At 32.1% G+C, this 25,960-nt stretch overlaps 2 protein-coding genes across 3 annotated transcripts; both read right to left on the bottom strand.

Annotated features, from left to right (window-relative positions):
* Window positions 1-84: 84 nt before the first annotated feature.
* Window positions 85-3,759, bottom strand: LOC120167162 (aldehyde dehydrogenase family 2 member B7, mitochondrial-like). Its single transcript, XM_039176261.1, has 11 exons — window positions 3,576-3,759; window positions 2,499-2,633; window positions 2,232-2,374; window positions 1,992-2,145; window positions 1,656-1,885; window positions 1,415-1,504; window positions 1,167-1,340; window positions 940-1,077; window positions 700-837; window positions 546-607; window positions 85-474 (listed from the first exon to the last, which is right to left on the bottom strand). Exons 1-11 carry the CDS (start codon window positions 3,661-3,663, stop codon window positions 201-203), a joined length of 1,626 nt encoding a protein of 541 aa, XP_039032192.1. The 5' UTR covers window positions 3,664-3,759; the 3' UTR covers window positions 85-200.
* Window positions 3,760-5,226: 1,467 nt separating this feature from the next.
* Window positions 5,227-8,565, bottom strand: LOC120171677 (U4/U6 small nuclear ribonucleoprotein Prp31 homolog). 2 transcript variants are annotated; one of them, XM_039179352.1, is made up of 8 exons: window positions 8,452-8,565; window positions 8,244-8,309; window positions 8,011-8,148; window positions 6,926-7,818; window positions 6,754-6,824; window positions 6,362-6,464; window positions 6,134-6,236; window positions 5,227-5,500 (listed from the first exon to the last, which is right to left on the bottom strand). In XM_039179352.1, exons 1-8 carry the CDS (start codon window positions 8,452-8,454, stop codon window positions 5,372-5,374), a joined length of 1,506 nt encoding a protein of 501 aa, XP_039035283.1. In that variant the 5' UTR covers window positions 8,455-8,565; the 3' UTR covers window positions 5,227-5,371. The 2 variants fall into 2 exon arrangements, with proteins under 2 accessions (XP_039035283.1, XP_039035288.1); XM_039179357.1 differs by having other exon boundaries at window positions 5,227-5,492; window positions 6,161-6,236; window positions 8,452-8,563.
* Between the last annotated feature and the right edge of the window lie 17,395 nt (window positions 8,566-25,960).

The raw sequence follows: 25,960 nt of genomic DNA, 5'->3' as shown, positions 1-25,960 counted from the left end.
TCATCAACAATTATTTTATAATTCATGTAATAATTTTTTTCTTATATTATTATTTATGTACCAAACATGGCACAAGATCTTTAAAATTACCATAAACAGACGTTCTATGATAAAATCACTACCTAAGCTAAATTATGCCTGCAATTTCCTCCTTCAGCCAATAAAGAAAGCAAAAGGTAAAAAGTTGGTGAAAGGGACCTCTACATCCAAGCTGGGTTCTTCAATTTAGTCACAACTGCCTTCACTTGCAAGTAATTGCTCAGACAGTGAACACCCTTTTCTCTCCCTTGTCCACTCATCTTGTACCCACCAAATGGAATGCTTGCATCGAACACATCATAGCAGTTTATCCAAACAGTTCCGACTCTCAACGCCCGAGTCAAGGTGTTTGCTGTTTCTAAGTCGTTTGTAAAGACACCGGCAGCCAGCCCGTATCTCGTCTGATTTGCCCTCCGAACAAGCTCATCCAAGTCCCTGTGATTAAGGGAGCATTATTAGATAACTATACCCTAAAATTCGAGCCGAAGGCAAGGTTGATTGCTTACTTGAATTTCAGGATTGATTGAACTGGACCAAATATCTCATCCTGTGCAATCAACATATCTTCCTGATAAAATGTGGAAGTTTTTAACAGTTACCTATAGTATCCAATAGCATTCGTGGTAACCTGGTTACAAGTTGATGTTGTAAATGTCATACCTTTACGTTGGCGAAAACAGTGGGCCGAATATAGTAGCCTTTATTCCCTAACCTCTCTCCTCCGGCTACGAGCGTTGCTCCACTTTCGACACCAGATCTTATGTACCTCAGGATCTTTTTGAATTGTGTCGAATCAATCTGATTTAAGTATGTATCAGTATCAATATGACAACGTTGCATTTTAATTGGAATCAGTATGACATGAGATCTACTACATTGAAGAAATGGTTGTCTGTTTACCTGGGGACCTTGTTCGGTTCCCGCCTTGAATGGATCACCAACTCTACGTTTCAACGCACGTGCCTTTGCCTTCTCTATAAACTCATCGTACACACTCTCGTGTACATAAGTCCGAGAGCCGGCACAGCAACATTGTCCCTGCAGATGGTTTATAACTACAATCCATAAATAGAATCCCAATATAGAAACTGAATTTGGTGTTAGAAAAGCATTTTTCTTAGACATACCTGATTAAAGAACAAAGCAAAATGAGCCAACTCAACAGCCTTGTCCACATCAGCATCCTTGCATACAATGAAAGGCGACTTTCCTCCAAGCTCCAATGTTACAGGCTTAAGATTGCTTTTTGCAGCAGCTGCGAGGACAATTTTTCCAGTATCACTTGATCCAGTGAAAGCAAGCTGTAAAAATGTTTAGGTTACAAATGAATTAAAGTTGAATTGAAGTGACTGGTTCTTTTAAGAATGTGAAGTACCTTATCCACTTCCATGTGACTGGAAAGAGCTGCACCAGCAGTTGAACCGAAACCCGAAATCACGTTTAGAACACCTGGAGGAAGTCCAGCCTGTGGAAACGATTCCCACATAGAATGACTAAAAGAAGTTCAAATATATATATAAAAAATCAAACAAGAACAGCTAAAGGATTTCAACGATTAAGTTACAAAACCATACATACAGGGAAAAACAACTGTGTTTCACATTCTTATAAACTACCTCATGAAGTAGCTTGGCTGCAAAAAGAGCAGACAAAGGTGTCTGCTCAGCGGACTTGAGAACGATGGTGCAGCCACATGCTAGGGCAGGCCCAACTTTCCAAGCAAACATAAGAAGAGGAAAATTCCATGGAATAATTTGACCAGCAACACCAATTGGTTCATTTATGGTTTGAACATGGTGTGGACCATCAGCCGGAACAGTGAGACCATGAACCTTGTCTGCCCAACCTGAACAAGCCAAAGAACACTGTGTGTCAAATATCAAACAAAATACTAGCAAATGATACATGGGATAGCAAAAACGTTGAGTATGGTTTTCAGTGACTTGACTGACCAGCATAGTACCGGATTACTCGTGAGATCATGGGTAGTTCAATCTTAGCAGACTGTTCATACGGTTTTCCATTATCCCAAGTCTCGAGTGTCGAAAGCTCCTCGGTATGCTTGTCAAGGAGATCAGCAAATCGAAACAACACCTTTGCTCTTTCCTGGAATACAGTAGACAAAGTTTTAACAGGTTGAAGATGATTTAACATGATAAAAGAAATAAAAATAGAAAAAACTAGGAAGTTACATAAGCAGTCATCCTTGGCCAAGGTCCTTCATCAAATGCCTTGCGAGCAGCGGAAACTGCTCGATCGATATCTTCAGCATCACCTTCAGAAACATGAGCAATCACATCTCCTGTTCTGGGATCATATGTTGGAAACGTTTTACCTATTGGATTAGGACTTATGTAAGTAGCTGAAGAATAGTTACCATAACATGCCTAGTGACACATTTACAGGTACATCAGTTACAATGTAATGGGTACATGAATATAAGAAACAAAAAAGCCCACCTGATGCTGAATCAACAAACTTCCCATTAATTAAAAGCTGAGTGCAGTTCACTTTGACGGAAGGAGTGATCGGGTTGTTAACAGAAGAGGAGGTGCTGTAACTAGGAACTACTCTGCCTACTCCAGAAATCCTCCCTGTAAGGAAAAGTTAAGTTCAACAAATAAGTGAATTACTGCTCTGGAAAAAAAAAAAGAAAAAAAAGGGAAATGGGGATAGTATGTTATTAATTAGTGAATTGGAGTGCTTTTTTTACGGTGAATTTGAAACCGTCATTTAAAGTTTGTGACTTTGTAGAAGTCACAAAAAGAATTATTTTAAACTTTAATTGTGAATTTTTTAATTTCTTATTAATAATTTTAAATGTTTTATTTCAATTTTTTTTAATCTAGTGGACTCAATTTTCATTTTAAATCATGTATTTCCTTTCAATTTGGTCTTGTAATGCAAATAACAATGATAATCAGTGGCGACTATCACACGCTCTAATAATGCCGAAGCTAAAAAACGAAATCCTTTAAACTCGCATTTTCATCTTAAAAGAATAATTTTAAAAATATCTTATTTTAATCGTTTTACTTTCATTTTCTTAATTTTACCATAATTCCAACAACAAAAAGAATTGGGAGCGACGTTTCCTACATTTAGACGGTGAATTCCTTTTTTTGAAAGGTCAGACGGTGACTTCCGAATGTCCCATTTAAACAAAAGTTAGTTTAATTTAGATTTTTTTGGCAAAAAGTTCAAACTATTTCATTGTAATAGTACTTTTATTTTAATAGTTTTAAAATATATATAAAAAAATTTTAACATGTGATTTTACACCTACTAAATTTTAAATTTATTTTTTAAAATATTTTTTCTCGTTAATTTTTTTATCAGTGGAACAAAAACACGTTGCGGAAAGTTTTTTTATGGGATCCCAGAAGTAATAGAAGAACGATCACTGATCAGATCAACATTGCTAACAGTCATATTACATTAAGATCAGAGTTCAGTTTCCAATTGTTTTTAGAGCAAAACGTCGATGAAAAAGAAAAGATAGAAAGATGAAGTGATCAATTGAAATGCAAATATACCTTTAGTAAGCAGAGAAGAGGAGGAAGCCAGTGAGCGAGAAAGCAATGAAGAAATCCTCCGAGCCGCCATTCTCGATTTATCTAACATTCAAATACGATTTTGAAAGCCAAAATCAAGCGCGGTTTTCAGTTTGGTTTTTTCCCAGGGAAAGGAGATGGCGAATCGTATGAGCAACCAGCCACGGAATTTATATAAGTAGGCGGGAGGTGTGGAAGATCAAGGCAGTGGGGTACTGTAACATGAATCGGTGCATGTGGAGGGAAAGAAAATGTGAGTTTGGTTTGCTTTAATTGAATCCAAAATATGGGGACAACGAATCTCCACAAAAGTGGCGCCGTTTCTCCTCCAAGGAAAATGAGAGTTGCGTTTACTGCGCGCGCGTCGACTCTGCTTTTAATGGATAAGTTCGTACAACTTAGACGTTTGGCAATATTTGCGTTTAAATAGAAAAGTCAAATGTATTTAATTAATTGCTGTTGAAATAAATTTTGGTTATTGCTTATTTTCATAATTATTTATGATGATTTTAATGTATTTAATATTTAAAATAAATAAATATAAAGATGATTATTCCCTGTAAAATATATGAGATTTTCATATCTAAAATTGGCTTTGAATATTGTACTTATATATGTCGTATCAAATTTAAAAATTATCTCTAATAGCTCAAAATTATAAAATATGTTCATGAGATTATCAAATCTCACATTATTTATATTAGTTTTTTCGAGTGTTTAAATATAACATTTTAAATTTACACTTATTAAATGATGGAAGATGATATTTGTACACATATATCTCTGTCATGTATAGCTTTAACTACTTGTTCTCTTTTTTTTCTTATTTTATCATGGCATGTACAAACATCCAAATTTCTTACCATATAAGTAAAGACGTACTCATAAAATATTAAATTTAATTTAAAAATATAAAAATTTTAAACTTATTTTTACTTGAAATCTTACATTAACTACGATTTAAAATGTATACGAAAAATATTCAATTATAAACCAATTATTAGACTTACTTTAGTGGTTCATATACTCTCATGTACCTCAATTGGCACAAATCAATTTTATTTTCATTTTCTTTTTTTACGATTAATTATAATATAAGATGCATAGAAAAAGTTGTAACGCATATATTAAATATGAGATTTCCCCCATTGTAAGGCGTCTCATCCCCCAGGGATCCATGTTTGAATCCTCCTCAAAGATCCATTTTTTCTTCATTTTATTTTATTGAAATTATTTTTTTCAATAAGACGGAAATACATGTTACTTACTAATCTGAAGATTAAATTTATAAATTAAAATTAAGAAAAAATTCCAAACAAATTATATGTAATATTACCTATCACTATCCGATTAAAAGATTTAATTTACTGAATTAAATTAAAATTAAAAGTAAATTGATAAAATATTTAAAAAAAGAAGACTAAATATTAACTATACAAATTTTATTAATTATCACATCAACTACAACACATTATTTAAATAGTTAAATAATTTGATTAACAAAATTTAATTATAATTTACTCATTAATAACTTTATGTATACCCCACGTTACCCTCTCTCCTTCCATTCCTCCTTGAAAACATAAAAAATAAATGGCAGCTTGCATTAAAACGATAAGTACTCCATACTCACTAAAGCTAACAAAGATAATGAAAAATCTATAGAACACTTATCAAAGGGTAATTGCAGCATAACAAAACATTGGGTAAATTACAACTCAGCTAATTAAAGATGCTTTCGCAATTTAGATAAATTCCCTTAAGCCAACGCCATCTGCTCATGCGGCATTCTTATGTCCTCTTGATCTTTGAAAAAGTTCCAGTCTCCGAGAAGTAAGTGCTTTGAGTTCCGCTGCCAAGCTGATGTGCATGAGCTTGAGGATTAGTGAGCTCAATCCCCTGAAGAAAAAGAAAAAAACCAATTCGTTACCCACAGATAAACACACACGAAGAAAAAAATTATGCCCAGTTCGATTCATGTAAAGAGAAGTTCAGCCTTAGACTCTAACAATCCCTCTCGAACTCCATCAAAAATAGAGAAAAATGTCATCAGAAGTAGCGATTCTAAATCTTAGAAAAGATCAAAATTATATCTAAACATACAGCCAGTCACATGTAATCATATGATAGAAAACATGCACACCAATCGGGATAAAAAGATAGTCATCTAAAACTCACTACATACTCGCAGACGGTACAACCTAAAAATAAAAGAATACACCATGAACTTTCAAAATAAAATAGCCAGGACCAGGACCCCTGACCTTGTTTTTCTCAGTCCTCCGCATCTTCAGAATCCTTACTATTTATTGAAGATTTGAAGTAAAAAATGCAAAATTACCGACCTAAACAAATAGTTTATCCGGAATTTACAGCAATTTCACCTCTGCTTCAAGCACAACCTTAAACCTAAACTTTACCACTACTTTTAAATCCTAGATGCTAAACCCTTTCTTGCACCTAGTAAATAGGCGAACTTCTCTAATCTTCCCCGTGTTAAATATGTCATATAACAAAATAGTGGCACCCCTTCAGTTCATTGTCAAATTAGAAGAAGATATAAATACCTGCACAGGTGTGAATGCCAAACTAGAAGTCAGCCCAGAGGTAGCACCACTGCTTCCATAACTCTTTTCCTTGAACCTGAAGAGAACAAAAATGAATATCACCAAGGTGATCAACGAGCAAGGATGAATTTGAGAAATGAACAGAAAAAGTACAGAATTAAGCTAACTCATCAAAGGGAAAAAAGGTACAGGAAAACATACTTCTTAGCAACTTTGGCTGCAAGTTTACTCTGACCAACTGAAACACGCAGTTTGCCACTCCCAGCCTGACCAAGCATTCCATACCCTTCACCTAGTCCGTCACCTAATATCAGAAGGTAAAAACAGTTAGAAAATAGTGGGATATAGGGTGTTTTTTCCTTTTTTGATAAATGGAAAAGGTTCACTATCCTCAAATTAAACAAAAAAAAATTCCAAATAGAAAATGATACATGAAATTAACTCCTCGAGAGACATATTCAGAACTAGACATTTCATGAACAAAAAAGATGATAGCCAAGCATGCGTGTATTACATTATCAGATATTGCAGGTCGCCTATTATCGACATAATATATATATGATTCCTAAAAAGTGGAAAAATCAAGGTTCTACCTAAAGAACTTTCCTCAGGTACACCAAATTGCATCCTGTTTGCCAGCTTCCTCATGTCTGTTATAGCATACCTAAACAGACACATGCTTGTCAGATAAGCAAAATGCACAAACAAATTACTATATTTTTTATTAAAAAAAGAATGCTAAAGTAACCAAAACAATAGATAAACCTCTCTTTCATCTTCCTTAGGCGACGACCACCCCTCTTTTTCTTAGGTTCAGAATCAGGAACAGGAAGTGGTTTAGGCTGCTTTGCAGGAGGTGGTTCTTGCCATTTTTCAATTTTCTTATGAATCTCTTCCTTCAAAGTTTTTCCAGCATTACCCGATGGATCCCCTCTAGTAGAATCTATACGTGCTGCAAGTGTTGCTTTTGAAGCTAAGAGACGACAAGCACGACTCCTCAAAGCAGGAGGTGTAGTTTGAAAAATCTCAGTCTGTTCAATATAACCAACACGAAACTGTGACGTTGCAGTGGAAAACCCTGCAAGGGTCTTTTTCTTTGCACCAAGCAGCTGAACATTACAAGCAGGCATCTTAGCCAATGCTGAAAGACCACCAGCAGTACCCATAAGTTTAGCAGCAACAGCACTACCGACAATAGTAGAAAGATTTGGTGCAATATATCCCATTCTGCTTTCTACAAAATCAAGAACCTTTTTCTTTGCTGCATCAAGAGTAAGAGCACGATCACAAGCATCAATAGTTTTCTGAAGATCGTCTTCTGGAAGTGGCTTTCCACTGGTAGTCGATGCTGTAACTGAAACAACCATAATGATAGCGGAAGGCAAAAGACCTTCCAAATCAACCAGGGTTAAATCCATCTCATTGCCGATCTTTTTCACCACACGTGCATAATCAATTGGATGATGTACAAGAGATTCAAGCTCAGGAAACTTCAATCGATACTTGTCACGAATAAAATTATGGATAATAATAATCTCATTCTCAATATCAACCGAGAGTCCATTACAGTCCACAATCAGCTGATACTCAGGATCATCTTCCAGTACCATTCCCTGATTCGACATATCAGAACCCTTCTCGAGGGCCTCTTCCACTTTCTGCATTATGGTAAAAAGAAAAGAAAAGAAAAACTAAGAATAGGAATAATGAATTCACAAACTCAAGCACACACAGATTCCGTAAATCATTTATACACAAATATATATAATATAAAGCAATCAAATATACCAAATATAAGGATTCAATAACTAATAAGAAAACAAAAGCAATTGCTAAGACATGAAACAAACCTGCATTAGATCAATGTATCTCTGACTTTTTTGTAATTTGGAAACACTGTCCAGATCATCGTAGTTAAGGTTTTCGATATCTGCCAGGTCACCATCAATATCTTCTTCCATGTTTGCGACGTCATCATTTGCTTCCTCCTAACAGAGTGATATGAACATCCAGATTAAAAATAATTATCAAACAAAAAATAGCAAAATTCAAAAAGGAAATGAGAAGTACAGTTTCAACTTACGAGAACATCGGCTTCGTTATCTGATAATTCATCAAGGTCCGCAAGGAATGAATCAGCTAAAGTTGCCTGAAAATTATAAGACGGTACAAGAACGGACAGTTAAATGCAATTATTTTATTGAAAAAGGAAAAGAACAAAAAAAAGAGTAACTAGAGAAACTATAGAAAGCAGAAAGGAAACAACAAGAAAAGAATGAACGAAAACTAACCATCTGGAGCTTTTGCGAGGAATCTTAAAGGGTATGACCCTAAATCAAATAGAATTAACGAAAACAAAAGGCGATTTTAAACTTCCCAATTATAAGAATGAAGACACCCTAATCGAGGAAATAAAATAACAAAAAAATTAAATAAAAATGGGATTATATGCTTTGAAGGAGAACTAGCGTAGCGAGTGGGCTTTTTTTGTATGGACTTTGATCCCCCTTAGTAAATTTCATAATCATATCTATAAATTCTTTTAAACTGTTCAATTAGTAACATTAAACTAAGATTATAGTATATTCATAGGATATATTATTTTAATTTTAATTAATAGTTTTTTATATAATTATTATTTTCATAATAAAAAATAATAATATTCATCAAATTAAAATTTTCATGTGCTCGTTAATAACTTTAAGATAAAAAAATAAAAGTGTTCTTAATGGATTTAAAACGCTAAATCTGATGAGATATAAAGAAATAAAAAAATAAATAACTTAATCAATCGACTAAATATATTTAGTCATATTAATCTATATTTTATTATATTAAGTAAAATCATCTCAATACGGGTCGTGTAGCTTTTCAAAATGGCCTGTTCGTGGGCCACGATTCGTAAAAATTAAAGCATGGCCGGTTTACGTAGAGAGATAAATTGCATTGAAAGAATATAATTGTTACCACTGACGATTTCATTATTAACGGTTCATTTACATATTAATTTGTGGTAAATTTATTACAATTTTTTCAAACACAATACAATATGAAGTTCCAAAGCTTCATAAAATTTACGATTATATAAACATATATATTTGTAGAAATTTTATTTATTTGTAAGTGTGTGTTTTTACTTATGGAATATATATATTATGAGGTTGTCACACCCCAAAATCCGGGTTAATATTTTAGAATTGATAAATATAAATTTTTATTGGCTTCAATTATTTAGTCGAATAAATCCTAATTTTAAATATATTGACTTATATTGTAGTTTTACCTACTTATTTTTAGTAATTAATTTTCCTCAAAATTTTGGTTTTAGAATTTTGTTTAAAGTGTAAGTCCTAAGTTTGATTTATTTCAAGTTATTTTCTTTATTCTCTCATAAATATTATCTTATTATCTTAAATGGTTTATTTTATATTATCTATTATATTATTTATTTATTTATTTTAATTCTAAAATATATTTCATAAACTATTTAGTTTAGAGTTGATTTTTAAATATAACTATTTTTATTTCTATCTCTATCTCTATTTTATTTGAATTTGATCTTATCAATTCATAAAGTATTTTATTTTTCCGTCATGAAATAAAAAGTGAACAAATCCATCTTTTCCCTTATTATTTTGTTTAATATTCAATGACTATTAATTTAGTTAGATTTTCTAAGATCCTGTGGCCTCTCTGCACTATACCTTCGACTCAAGATTTGGACTACAAAAGTCGTTGCTCGTTAGTATATTTTTCTCTATACGATTTTAAGGTGTGTGTCTTATTGTACTACAACTGTTTTAATTTTGTTTAGTCTTTTTGTTGAATCTGAAATAATTAAATTTTAATTGATGTCATGGTGATGTATTTGAATCTCTTTGTGTCCCTATCTGGTGCTATAGTTATTTTGTTTATATTGATCGATTGAAAATTGAATTGAAATCATGATTGTTTTGTGAAAATTGTTTGTATTAAATGCAAATTGATTTAATGTTGTGTGACTCATGATGATATATCATATTTTGACTTTATGTTATACATTCGGATTATGTGATTATGTAATTCTTTTTACATTCAGATCAGATTGGATATTGGATATATGTTATGTTATCATGTTATAATGGGTTGGAATTGATATGGGAAGTTCAGTGTATTCACCCGACGGGTTGAATTTCACTTCGAATTCAGTGACCTCTACATTTGTGACAGATTCCACTTCGGATGGTGTGTTGTAGTTAGAATGGTTTTGGGGAACCTACTCTTTAGATGGTGTGCGATGTATGGGTGCATTACATTTGCATATTTATTTGCACCATGAATATTATGATTATGATTATGATTATGATTATGATTATGATTATGATTATGATTATGATTATGATTATGATTAATGGTGTGTTGTAGTTAGAATGGTTTTGGGGAACCTACTCTTTAATGGTGTGCGATGTATGGGTGCTTACATTTGCATATTTATTTGCACCATGAATATTATGATTATGATTATGATTATGATTATGATTATGATTATGATTATGATTATGATTATGATTATGATTATGTTAGTTGATTGTTTTCTGAATACTTTATTTATTCGCACATTTTGAGTGCATTAAGCTCTATAGTTCACCCCTTTTATTTCTCCCTTTTAGATATTTCATGATGTTAGAATCGGATCAACATCTCGAGGAATGGAGTCACGAATTTAAAAAAATGATAAAATATTTTTCGATGAAGTGATAATAATTGTATAAATTATTTATAATTCTGATTTAATATCTGATAAATTGTTTTAAATTAATTTCTGGATCTCTTCGGTGATCAATGTGACTTTCAATATTCGACCGTAACGTCTAGGTCGGGTATTGGGAGTTACAATGAGGTATATTCTTTTTGTTTTCTTTTGCTTTTTTGCAGTTTAAAATCTTACGTACATATTTATATTTTGCAGTTTAAAACCAATTTTGTTTTATGTTTGATTTAATGTGCTCCTATATAAGATAAACATAACTAGAAAATATGAAAGAACCATTTTGATTTTATTTTTAATTCTATTATTTTAAAAATATATTAATTAATTAAAATTTATTCATGGTTAACTGATGGTTAATCAAATATCAAAATTCATAATCGTAACTGTAATCATTAACTGATACTTTTAGCGGTTCAATTAACCAAAACGATTAAACCTTAATCATTACACCGATTAACAACTACGTTAACGTAACTGATTAATCTAAACACTCCTAGTCTAAATATCAAATAGTATACTTTTTTAAAAAATTAAATTAAATTTTCAAATAAAATTTAAATTTTATAATTAAAAATCGAGCAAATCTAGATAAATAAAGTGCATAAATATCATAAATAACCTTAGGGTAAACTACATGATTGATCATTTTCGTTTAAGTTTTGTACAATTTTTTGATTGAATTCAAAAAACATAATATTTGGTCACTTTCGTTTTTTGTTTAATTAAGATTTGATCACTTTCGTTTCTATTTAATTAAGATGTGGTCACTGAAGGTTACCTGAGTTTAGACGTATAACGAATTACTCTTGTGACACGGTTAGTAAAAAGATTTAATTTTTATTTTAACTCCTGAACTTTATAAAAAAATACTATCTATGGGCCTTTTTATGAGTCCAAAATAATTCATGGAAAATTATAAATATACCATATTTTATATGTCTTCTTTACCAAAACTCTATACACACTTGTGTCGGCTTCTCACTGCCTCCGCCATCTGTGTCCACCACCTCACCTACAAGCTAATGAAAAACAGTAGCTTCGAGGATCATTCGTGTCACCGTCTGGCTTGAAGAGTAGCCTTTCTAATCGAGCTTCACATATCACCACCTCCAAGGACTCGTCTACATGATTGAGAGGGCAAACAAATTTTGATCTTCTGAATTTCATCGGCCACATTGTTTTTGCTTTTGATTGATAAGCTTACCTAATTTTTCTCTCAAGGTTGTGGACCTCCAAATGAGTCCATAGATAATATAAATTGGACTCCAAATTTGATAAATGCCAATTAAATTAAAAGTTTATGGGTAAAACTAAAAGTTAACTCCCTTTAAAACTTTAGTGAAAAAAACGAAAATTATTTTAAAAAATGGGTGACTATTTGTATAATTTAACTTTTGTAATTTTATAAATTTCTATACCACATGGTGGTTCTATTGTGTGACAATTAATTTAAGATTAATTTAAGGTAATTTTCAATTTAAAATATTGCCTTCTTCCCTAATTTATTTCCCATTCAACTTCTTTAAGTTCCGCTCCCTAAAAAATATTGCCTTCTTCCCTAGGCATCGGCACATGGTGGTTCTATTGTGTGACAATTAATTTAAGATTAATTTAAGGTAATTTTCAATTTAAAATATTAATATGTTCAACTTAAAATGTTATACAAATAATTTAAGATTAATTTAAGGTAATTTTCAATTTAAAATATTAATATGTTCAACTTAAAATGTTATACAAATATATAACATTTTTCAGTTGTAACCGAAAATGTTATATTGTTATGGTTTAAGGTCTATAACCGAAAAAGATACAAATTTATAATATTTTCAATTATAACCGAAAATGTTATAGAGAACCTAAAATGTTATATTGTCCAACTTAAAATGTACGCACTTATTCAAAGTAATAAGAATTGATTGAAAAAACATCTATCTTCCTTGAAAATTTCAATTTATCATATATTTTAAATATTTTTATAATTTATGTTAATAATTTATTTTGTCAAAAATTGACATTTTTAAAAAATTTATATTTAAAAAAACTCTAATAGGAATTTATAGGCTTAATACCCAAATAAGTGCCTAAACTATACAATTTTTCTCAAATAGGTGCCTACAATATTTTTTGTCTTATCTAGGTGCCTAACATTACAAACGTTATCACTTTAGGTGTCGGGCTGTCAACAACATTAATTTTCTCCGTTAATTGACAATTATCATAATTTGATAATTTTAAATTTTTATATAAAATTATATATTTTTTAAAAAGAATACACATAAATTTCAAAATAACCCCAAAACTTTAAAAACCTTCATTTCAACCCCTAAATCCACGTCGATCGCCGTCATTTACCGTCGACGAAACTCCAGCCGACCTCACCTCCTCCGGCGACCGAAACCCCTATAAAACCGTGACCGATCGACGATCGATCGACGGAGAATTAACGTTTTATACCCTGTAAATCCTAGGATGAAAATCGCGATCTCATGCTATTTCGACAGCCAATCGGCGACAATTACGACATATAACTAGGATGATGGCAGGGATTACGTCGACGGTGGTGGTCGTGGACGGAAAGGGCGACGGGTTAATGTTAGGATTTGGGGATTTTAGAGATTTTGAGGTTTTTTTGTAATTTAAAAAAAAGATTTTTTACAAATATAATAATATTTTTAATATTTAAAAAAATTAAAATTATCAAATTGTAACACTTGTCACTTAATGGATAAAGCTAACATCCGTTACATCCCGGGTACCTAAAATGATCACGTTTGTAACAGACACCTGGACAATCCAAACAATACTATAGGCATCTATTCAAGAAAAAAAAAATATAATTTAGACACTTATTTAAGTATTAAGTCAAATTTATACGTTTATTCCTAGAGAAAAGCAATTACCAAAACAAAAGAACCGACCAAGAATGAAAAGGCAAGAGCCAATGAAGCCGTGGTGAGGACCCTACTATTTTGCCGACCAAAAAAGGGAAGTCAGTTAAAGGAGCTGATTTGGTGGTGGGGAATCATATAATTTGACTTTTGATCAGTCGTCGTCCTCGTGGAAACTTGCAAGTTCGTTTTCAGGTAATAATCAACAACAGTTACAGTGCATTTGCATGGCAAACGGTGCTTTCAGCTCACTCTACTTGATTGCTTTCTTGTCCTTCACCTGGCTCTCGTTTTTTGGAAGTTCATCATTTTTAATATTGACTCGAATTCCAAAGAAAGTATCCAATCACGACCACCACCTCGTTAACTAATCCATCCATCATATTTCTACAATTTCACCAAATCATTGATTCCTTTCATAAACTATTTAAGCGGTATATTATTCGGGTTTGTTTATGCTCTAAATAAATAAAATTTATAATTATTAAATTTATTGAATCGTTTTAGTAATAGAGGATTGACGAGTAATCCTTCAAAGAGTCTCCAAAGATAGCAAAACAAGTTACGTCTAATATTTCAAATTTATTGGATAACTCCGATAGTTAAAAAAAATATTAAAAAAATATTATTCTCATTTAAAGTCTTAAATTTATATAAATATATTTATCAATAATTAAAAAAATTATACATATATATTATTTTATAATTATTTTTAAAAATATTCAACAATAATGACTAAAGGTGAAAAATATTATTTATCAGATTAGATGTCGGTCCGATTCAACGTGGCCAAATGGAATCATTTTAAACCTAGTGAACTTATATCCACCATGGTTGGTATCTATATCTATCAACACCCCTTTTTATATTATTCTTTATTTTATTTTATTTTATTTGACCCAATTTATTATTAGCATGTTGAAAGAACATTGTATAAGACAACAACTCTAACTCTAATTTTTTCCCTCATAAATTGGAGTGGAAAATTCCATCAAATTTGTAGCCAGAAAATAATTGAATTTTGCTTACAAATTAATTTGTCATTCCAATTTTAATAAAATAAATTTTCAATTGTGACGAACACGAAATATTCATTGTCCATTATCTTATATATTCCTAATTTATTCTTAAATATTATTGGGTTTTAAAAATTTATTTAGATAATTAATTTAAGCAACCCGAGGCTGCCCATTTTGTCCCTATCCTCTAAATCTGGTAAATTTGACTTGTATCGATTATTTGTATAGAGACACGATATAAATCCGAACATGATGGCATAAAATTGATATGAAACTTGAAATAATCCAGATTGAATCAAAATAGACCTGAATTTTAGTTGAACAGAAAGTAACTCGAACTGAAATTAACCCAAATCGAAAACAACCCTAATTTAATTTACCCATATCCTCTATGAATTGAACTTTTATCCGATTTTAACCCGATAATTGAGTATAATTGAATGAATAATCTATTTGTTTATGTTTTATTATTATATATTTTTAGCATTGATAAATAATAAATTGATTTATGTTTTATTCTCATTTTATATTATATTATCAATTAATCACCACTCTTAGTAATAGTTTAATGGTTCAATATAATCTTTCTTCGGTTAAATATCATCTATATATCTGATGCAATAATCGCTAACTCTGAATTTGGACAATGACAATATATATTGACATAATTTGTTTTATTTTAAAGATGTATTGATTCGATTGATTTCAACTATAACGTTTAACATTGAATTTAGGATGTGACGATATATATTCACATAAAATTCTTGTATTATAAGTAATAAAGAGCAGTACAACAAGTTATTACGACAAAGAGCGACAACGGTTGACCTAAAATTCCAAAGGTTGACTCGAATTGAAATTGGTCCGAATTGACTCGAAAATCCAATGATTTACTCGAATCGAAACCAACTGATCCAATTTTAACTCGACCGAAAACCAACCAATCCGATTTTAACCCGAACTAAATCCGAACCAGATTCAATCCAACCCAAACTAAACCTAAACCGAATGCAATCCAGACCCAAAAACATACTCAACTCAAACCCGATTGTCACCTCTACTATTCTCACTGTAAGGATGATTTTTTAATGATATGAATTTATTTGAGTTTTGTAAAAAAACTTGTGACCGGTAGAATTTTTTATTTTAATTACGAATATTAATTTATTGACCGATTAATATATATCAATAATTTTTAATAATTCATAATTTTTCTATTGATCAAATTTAGGCTATTACAAATCTACGGAAGTGTTAATATCATGGATCAAATGTAGCTTGAATTGAAAAAAATAATAATTTTTTCTGTGATATGGAATCAAGGACAGAATCAATCTAGAAGACGACTACTATTCCCCTCTTCGAGGGATATAAAGGAAAATTTACGCAAATTGTTATTACTTTTCCTAACCGAGAGAGACATTCCTTGATAAGGGTACCCGGGAAAAATTCTAACGTGTTCACATGGTTTGTTAAAGACATACCTAGAATTTATCCATCGACTATCATGCTTTCACTCAATGTCAAACCTTAAGTTAAGTCGATAAAGTAGAAAGCCGCGGAGACTAACCACTAATAAGATCTAGGAAGCAAAGTAAGAGACGAATAAACTCTTGGCAACGAGTTTCATCCGAGACAACATATTCGAAGTGGATGCCTAGCGTGGTCATGGTTAAGAAGGCCAACGACAATCGGAGAATGTGTATCGGTTTCCCATGCCTAAAAAGGGCTTTATATGGATGATTATTTGAAAACCCGTCCACGACTTGTCGATAGACTCTGTAATCGGATACAAATATTTGAGCTTTATGGATACTTTCTCGGGCTACAACAAATCGAGGTGAACCCACAAGATCAATAAAAGACATCATTCATCATAAAGATGTTTTGAGCTTTATTTTTTTAAAGACTTAAAGAGTATTCTAGTACTGTTGTGTTGTTTCATAATTATTCGAGAAAAAGAGTTATAACTCTTAAATTCTATTTAATCGCGTATAATAAGATGATAACAATTTTATTTAGGGATGGGCATGGGTAGGGTTTCGGCCAACCCGACCCGACCCGAAAATTTTATATTCTTCACCCAACCCGATAATATACACCCTTCACTTGACCCAAATCCGACCCGATTTTTTTGAGAGAAAATCTGAATTCGACCCGACCCCGTCACAAAATAATAAAAAATATTATTTTTATTCAATAAAAACAGTTGCTTAATTGAAAATATATATAGGAGTATTATTGTAATTATTCATAAATATATAAGGTAAAATTATAATTTTTTTCCCGGGTTGGGTCAGGTATTTTTCACCCTCAACCTGAATCCCAACCCGACCCGAACATCACATTTAAAAAAACTCGATCGGACCCGAACCGAACCCATATTATTTTATAAAAAATCTGACCCGATCGGGTCGGAACATGTCAGGTTCGGGTCTCAAGCCAATCCCTATTTATATTGATCAAATTAAAATTAAATATCAATTTTATTATTTTTAAAAATCTAATACTTTTTAATATTTTAAAAATAATTTAATGATATTTTAGAGAAAAAAATAGTCGTGTAATAAGGATAGAAAAATCTAACTGTAGAATATCAACATCAGCATAAAACAATCCAGAAAACAATAGTTTTATTGCACCGAACCGATCGATTCCGCCACCCTAAAACAAACAGCCTCGGCCTTGATATTCTGCAACGTTTCTCACTGACATAGGCAATAAACAACTACTGATATCAAATTTTATTACTATTTCAGAACCATCAATAATCCCAACAAAAAAAAAACATGATTTCTTCCCAATCCCAACTTCCCCAAACCCTAATCACAACCTTATCATTGTTTCTCATTTTTTTCTTGATTTGTAATGAACGACTTTAATATTATTTTAATAATTTAAAATTATGAAAAAAAATCATAATTAATGTTTTTGAATTATTTTTGCTCCAATTATTAATTAGAAGGCTTAATTTAATACTATCATTGTACTATAGATTTATTTTCACTTTGTATATGTGCATTTTTTAATTATTCTTTTTATTATTATTTCATCTCATCTATTATTTTAGTGATTTTTTTTTATTAAAAATCATATCATACATTTCATTTCAAACCTTGTAAATTATATCGAAATATCTAAATATTATAACTTTTTGTTCACCAACTTTTAAAATGAATGCATTTTAGTCTAATTTGATATTAATTTCAACTTTACATTTTACAATTGTTTCAATTTGATCCCTAAGTATTGTTTTATTTATTTAAATTTCAGTTTTTAATTTAATATTTGTTCTATTTAATCCTTAAAAGTATATTTTTATCCTAAATTAGCCCATAATTATTTATAATTTTTGTAATTTACTCCTGTCGTAACCGTCTTTCGTTTGGACCCGGAATCGGGCTTCGACTTGAATTGATTGGGTTAGAGTCGCCACCGATCATTTATTTTAAAACAAATGGGTTGATCGGATACCCTATTTCTTACCAGATCTGTGTCTTTCCAAATATGTGTCAGATTCGGGAGTCGGTTACAGTCAAGGAAGGGTTAGCACTCTTGAACTGCCCTTTCGGTACTATGCAATTTTCAGTTGTCTTAAATTAAGAAAATTATAATTTAAAATTAAAATGTAAAAATACGTTCTCAATTACTTACCTTAGATAGTTTTAAAGGTGCGCCCTTAAGAAGGTCAAAAAACCATATTAGATAAAAAGGTAAGAAATAAATAAATAAATAAATAAAATGAAAATGAAAATGAAGAAAAAACAAATTAAATAAAAGATAAGATAAAGAAATCAAAGATAATATAGTGAGTAAAATAAATAAAAATATATATAAATAAAACAAATAAATCAAATAATAATAAAAAAGTAAAAATAATATATATATAATAAATAAAAACATAAAAAATAATAAATATATATATAAATTAATAAAACATATAATAAAAATAACATATATATATATATGTAATCTTAAAAAAATAAAAACATATACTAAAGTAAAAAAGAAAATGCATAAAATGTAAAAAAAATATTACATGAAAAAAAAGAAAAAAATAACAAAATAATTAAATAAAATGAGTAATAAGAGAAATGTGCGTATAAATAAAGTTAAATAAATAAAATAATAATAATTAAAATGTAAATGTAAGGACCGAATCAAAAGGAAAAACAAATCAATAGGAAAATTTCGAAGCAAAAAAATTAATTTATGGGGGAGAATTAAATATTTAAAAACAAAAACACACCTCGGGGGTAGATCTTGGTTCGAAACTTCGCAACCCCACCCCTTTTTGGTCATCGACGCAACCCACGTTTTGGGTTATTCGAACCAAATCTCAAGAAAAATAACATGCACATGCGAGAAATGAACGAATCAAGGTAAAAAATATGTTACCTTTTATTTCTTTTTCGAATCGTTTACAATATCTTTGCCTTTGTATTTTTTCATGTTTTCCTATGTATTTTTGTATGTAAATCGTGTGTTACAATAGTGAGTTACAATGGCTATTTATAATGCTTATGGATCTTATTTTTAGAAGTTTGAATCATAGTATAACTCTATCTTATTTTTAGGAGTTTAAATCATAGTAAAACTCTATCATATTTTTAGGAGTTTGAATCCTAGTATAACTCTAACGTTATGTTTGTTTTATGAATCCCACTAAATCGGGGGTTGTTGAGAGTGTTGTACCCGGACGAAAAGGTGTGTTGACAGCTGCCCCTCTTTGCCCATAGTCGTGTAACGGGGATAGGGCAAAGATTAAAAGACTCGTTTTTCGTTCGGTGGAGTTGAAAATTGACTCTGATGTTTCAATAACTCCCTCTCGAATTGAGTTCCAGATGACTCCTCCGTCGTGAAGTCGAGTTCATCTTGAAATGATATGGAATTGAAGCTGTAGTTCGGAATTTGAATCAGCACGTGACTTCTCGTTGCCCTTCGGTCTTCTTCTCGGTTTAAAGACCTTGGATCGGAATCGAACTCAAAAATCTTCGTTGACATATAACTTTTCTTGACTTATGCTATGCTGCTTGAAAATGGTTGCTTGTCACTAAGGCACGGCTAACCCAAGTCCCCTTCTCGACTTGAAAACCTTGACTGTCATCGGAAAATAGTGTGATTGATGTGTCATCGAGTTGAATGGAGTCGAACTCGACCAATTTATTGACAGATAACCCTTCTTGCCTTGGGCTATTCTGTAAATTTGGTTTGCCTCTGAGCTGAGTGTAATCGAACTCGAAGGTCTTCGGTTGGCAGATAGCCCTTCTCAACTTAAGCTATATTGCAAATGATGTACCTTGGAGCTGAGCGTAGTCGAACTCGAAGGTCTTTTGGTGACAGATAACCCTTATAGCCTTGAATTATGTTGTAAATGATGTGCCCTCGAAGCTGAGTGTAATCGAGCTCGAGGATCTTTGGCAGATAACCCTTCTCGACTTAAGCTATGCTGCAAATGATGCGCCTTGAAGCTGAGCGTAGTCAAACTCGAAGATCTTTGGTTGGCAGATAACCCTTCTCGACTTAAGTTATGTTGCAAATGATATGCCTTGGAGCTGAGCGTAGTCGAACTCGAAGGTCTTTTGGTTACAAATAACCCTTCTAGCCTTGAGTTATGCTGTAAATGATGTGCCCTCGAAGCTGAGTGTAATCAAACTCGAGGATCTTTGGCAGATAGCCCTTCTCGACTTAAGTTATGCTGCAAATGATGTGCCTTGGAGCTGAGCGTAGTCGAATTCGAAGGTCTTTGGTTGGCAAATAACCCTTCTCGACTTAAGTTATGCTGCAAATGATATACATTGGAGCTGAGCATAGTCGATCTCGAAGGTCTTTTGGTTACAGATAACCCTTCTAGCCTTGAGTTATGCTGTAAATGATGTGCCCTCGAAGCTGAGTGTAATCGAACTCGAGGGACTTTGGCAGATAGCCCTTCTCGACTTAAGCTATGCTGCAAATGATGTGTCATGGAGATTAGCGTAGTCGAACTCGAAGGTTTTTGGTTGGCAGATAACCCTTCTCGACTTAAGTTATGTTGCAAATGATATGCCTTGGAGCTGAGCGTAGTCGAACTCGAAGGTCTTTTGGTTACAGATAACCCTTATAGCCTTGAGTTAAGTTGTAAATAATGTGCCCTCGAAGCTAAGCATAATCGAACTCGAGGGTCTTTGGCAGATAGCCCTTCTTGACTTAAGCTATGCTGCAAATGATGTGCCTTGGAGATGAGCGTAGTCGAACTCGAAGGTCTTTGGTTGGCATATAACCCTTCTCGACTTAAGTTATGTTGCAAATGATATGCCTTGGAGCTGAGTGGAGTCGAACTCGAAGGTCTTGGTGGAAGATAACCCTTCTGGCCTTGAGCTATGCTGTAAATGATGTGTCTTGGAGCTGAGCGTAGTCGAACTTGAAGGTCTTGGATGACAGACAACCCTTGAGTTATGTTGTCGATAGTTTCTTAAAAAAATGGCTTCCCTTCACGGGTCTAAGCCAATCATAATTCTCCAGGTGGTTCCTCTGAGTGGGTATGAACCAAGTAATGTAATTTTTTGATGACTCCCTTTCACAGGAAAATCCACTGATAAATTCCGTCAGCAGGGTATCTTCCGTCGTAGAATTGAAATCTGGCTTAAAAACGGCAATCGGGAACTAGCCACTCGTTGTTGAGTTAATTTGAACCAGACACTTTCTGAACTGGTTCTTGAACTCATCTAAAGTTGATTATCGATCTGTCAATCTATCGAATTGGTTGAGGTGTAGCTTCTTGCTGATGAGTTAAACAACCACCATTAATCTTTAAAGGTGTTTTTAAATCGAGTATCCTTCGTCTTGATGTCGAAACTTGACTCTAAAAGCTGTAAAAAAAATCATGTATGTGAAAAATAATAAATGTGATGCTCTTAAGTATGCCTAAGATGCATGCAACATGAATGAGTTATGTTTTATTTCTTGGATTGGAGTCCCGTGTTTTGCCTGCCAATCTGGTCCATGGAATCGATCATGCCCCATTCTCTTTTCAAGCTTTGGCTTTACAGACATTTCATATATGAGATTGTTCTGTTTGAAAATGTTTTCCTTATTTTTCTTATTTTAGGAGGGAAAAGATATAATAATTATGTAAAACATTGCTTTCTAATTCAGGCTCGCAATCAAATCAAATCATAAACATGAATTCAAAGAATATCAAAAGAATCAATAGCTCTTTTAATGCTTTCAGAGTTATAGCTCTTTGACAAATATTCAAGTGGATGAGTTGGCTTTAGATTGACCTAAGGTTTCAGCCATAAAAAATGTCATTTTTTGGTTATTGCAACATGTTTTTTCTTTGGCTTGGCATTTTAATTAGATGCGGACAAAATGACGCAACTAGAATTATCAATTACTAGACCTTCCATTTTGGTCCTCTGAAATCTTCCATTTGTTCAAGTTTTGTAAGCTCTTCTAACAAAGGTAATGCAGAAATATCGGTCAAAAAATGAAATTCTTGAGTGCTCGTGTGAATTTGACTATAACATGTGTTCCTTAACTCCCTTAGTCCATTTTACCGAAACTTCTTATTTAAATTTGCCATTGTCTGGCTAGCTGAATCCATAAAGCCGGTGCGTTTAACTAATTGCTCTAGAGGGACAACTCAATATGTAAACACCTTTATCAGGTTAGCTGAATCTTATCAATAAAGCTGAAGCATTTAATCAATTGCCTTAGAGTGACAACTCAAGCTTTATTGTATAGTAAAATTACCTTTATCAGGCTAGCTGAATATTATCCATAGAGCCAGGGCGTTTAACCAATTGCTTTAGATGGACAACTCATGCTTTATTGTATATATATAATATTATAATATGGGTATACATATACAATTTTTTAAGTTTGTCAAGAAGAACCTGTTATAGTCTAGGTGTTTTTTAAAGTCAATGAATCTCCTTTAGAGTTCAATTTCCAAGCAACTGGCCTAAACTAGATTTACCTACTCGACTATTCCATCTGTGAAGATTATGATAATCACTAAACGTCTTAAATAAAAAGAATAGTAATGTCATATGCAAAAGGATGCCCCATGTTGTCCGCACCTTATGAAAGGAAAATGTCATATTGGTTAATTGCAAGAGCAAGGTATGATGTTTGAGGGTATATTCTGGGTAAGGTCAAAGTCCTTGTTTTAAATCATGTTAATTCTTCAAAGATCTGTAACATTGAACCATTTATAGAGTTTCTTAATTCAAATGATATTCAAAGAATTGCAAGTTTGCAAATGTGATTCATTGCTTAACATCTTTAAAGTAACATAAATTTCTTTAAAAGTCTTTAAAAAAACTTGAGAAAAAAATTCAAACAGAATGACTCAAATGATGAAATGATCTTCCTCACTTGGATGCCCCCAAGTTGTTGAAGTCGATCCAGTTCTGGTTACGCATATTCTGCACGACTATCTTAAATGCGTAGTAGTTCTCGATAGTGCGCTCTAGACACCGCTATGATATTCACAATGAGCGTTCTCATCATACTACATGGGGTACGGGGATTCATGTATTTCTCTAGATATGGTGACACCACATGTACGTCAAACAACGGTTGGTAAAGCTCTTTATGAGACATGTGAATGTAATAAAAAGAGAAAAGTAATGTGAAATATACAGGAATACATGATGCATGCAATGTTCGAGGCATTGATCCAAAAAAATATGTCTGTTATTAGAAATAATCCTTATCGGAGACAAAAGTGTTTTATCTTTTAAGAGACAAAAATATTCTGACAGCTTCTGATATATTGACTAGTCTTTTGCCTTCGTCTGTCACCGGTTGAATAACCCGTCGAACCGCTCTGGCTTCTCTGGATAAACCGTGCAAATGTTGAGTTGCTTTTTGTATTGGCCCAAGAAGTCTCGAATGACTGCATATCTGACATTTATCTTTTGTTGAACATGTTCCCAACGAATACATCATTGGAGCCCTCAATTGATAGGAACTATGTGAAGTTCATTTGTCTATTTCTTGAATTCGTCAGCAAGGGTCTCCAATTTCAGCTATCGTTTTGCCATTGTTGTCTTTGAAGAGACTCCCAAGATCAGTAACCTTCATCTTGCCCCTGCAACCTCTGCCAGTCAGTTTTTCAAAGATAGACCTTCATTGTACTTGATGTAGACCCGTCTCATTCTGTGTCCTTTATAATGCAGCAGAGTGATACACTATTCAATTGTGAGCACCACGTCTTCTTAATTGAATGCGACACATAGTCGCCTTGTAGACTGTCCTCTGCATTTTCATATCTTGTATTACAACCCTTTGTCCATTAATACAGATTATTCAAGTTTAACAAACACGTTTTTTGTGGACCAACACCTTTTTTAAATGATGTGAATAATGAAAACAAGATAAAAGAGGACAAAAATAAAAAAGTTAGTGAGGTAAATCAAAACAATAATAAAATGAAAAATCCTATCCCACATGCTTCGTATTCCTACCTAGACATGATCTTTATCCCGCAAATTGATTTTGAACAAGTCCTAACCGCATAAATTTCTAGTTCACATTCTTTGAATATGAAATAATGTCAAAGCAATCTAGGGTTTGGAAATGAGGTTTTGTGGTGGGCTCTAATTCCCTATACTCTCTCGGTTTAGGTTCTAAAAAAAGAGTACCCGAGTTCTCCTTGCTGGTGCCCCTTTGGGCTTGCCAGACCCTTATTCCTAAGCCTATTACAAGCTTGTGTGGACTAAGTTAAACTCGAGAGGACACATTCCTTTATGTCTGTGCGGTGAATAAATTTACACGAAGATATAAGGTATATGAATCCCGAATGCTACTTGCTAGGCCTGTGCGGTGTATAAATTTACACGAAGGCGTCGCTTTTACCCCCACTTAAATAGGGTTCAGAGCTTGAGTTTAGAGCCTTAAGTGAAAAACAAGTTTGGGAGGTTGAAATCATTAAAAAACGGTTAGTACAACTATTTACTCAAAAATATAATCAAAAGTAAGCAATAAGGATCAAAATGTTATCTTAAAATTTAAACTTACCATTTTCTTTAAAAAGACAATTGAAAATTACCTTAGCCTGACTCACTTACCTGTTCCCAGCGGCGTCTTTCGGTTAGACCCGAAATCAGGCTTCGACTTGAATTGATTGGGTTAGAGTCGCCACTGATCATTTATTTTAAACCAAAATGGTTTGATCGGATACCCTATTTCTTACCTGATCTGCGTCTTTCCAAAGATGTGTCGGATTCGGGAGTCAGTTACAGTCAAAGAAGGTTTAACACCCTTGAACTGCCCTTTCGGTACTACGCAATTTCCAGTTATCTTAAATAAAAAAATTATAATTTAAAATAAAAGGTAAAAATACGATCTCAATTACTTACCTTAGATAGTTTTAAAGGTGCGCCCTTAAGAAGGTAAAAAAACCATATTAGATAAAAATGTAAGAAATAAATAAAATTAAAATGAAGAAAAAGCAAATTAAATAAAAGATAAGATAAAGAAAGCAAAGATAAAAGAGTGAGTAAAATAAATAAATAAATATAAAAAATAAAGAAAAAGAAGAAACAAATATAAAAATAAAACAAATAATAATAAAAAAGTAAAAATAATATATATATATATATAATAAATAAAAACATAAAAAAATAGTATATATATATATATATATATATATATATATATATAAATTAATAAAACATATAATAAAAAATAACATATATATATATGTAATCTAAAAAAATAAAAATATATACTAAAGTAAAAAAAATGCATAAAAAGTAAAAAAAATATTACATGAAAAAAAAAGAGAAATAACAAAACAATTAAATAAAATGAGTAATAAGGAAAATGTGCTTATAAATAAAGTTAAATAAATAAATAATAATAATTAAAATGTAAATGTAAGGGACCGAATCAAAAGGAAAAACAAATCGATAGGCAAATTTCGAAGCAAAAAAATGATTTAGGATGGAGAATTAAATATTTAAAAACAGAAACACGTCTCGGAGGTAGATCTAGGTTCGAAACTTCAAAACCCCACCCTTTTTTGGTCATCGGCACAACCCACGTTTTGGGTTATTCGAACCAAATCCCAAGAAAAATAACATGCACATGCGAGAAATGAACTAATCAAGGTAAAAAAGATGCTACATTTTATTTCTTTTTTGAATCGTTT

This window comes from Hibiscus syriacus, unplaced genomic scaffold, assembly GCF_006381635.1.
Source record: "Hibiscus syriacus cultivar Baekdansim isolate YM2019G1 unplaced genomic scaffold, ASM638163v2 tig00003041_pilon, whole genome shotgun sequence".
NCBI lineage: Eukaryota > Viridiplantae > Streptophyta > Magnoliopsida > Malvales > Malvaceae > Hibiscus > Hibiscus syriacus.
Note: the sequence above shows the minus strand (reverse complement) of the source record. Positions and strands in the feature narration are given on the sequence as shown.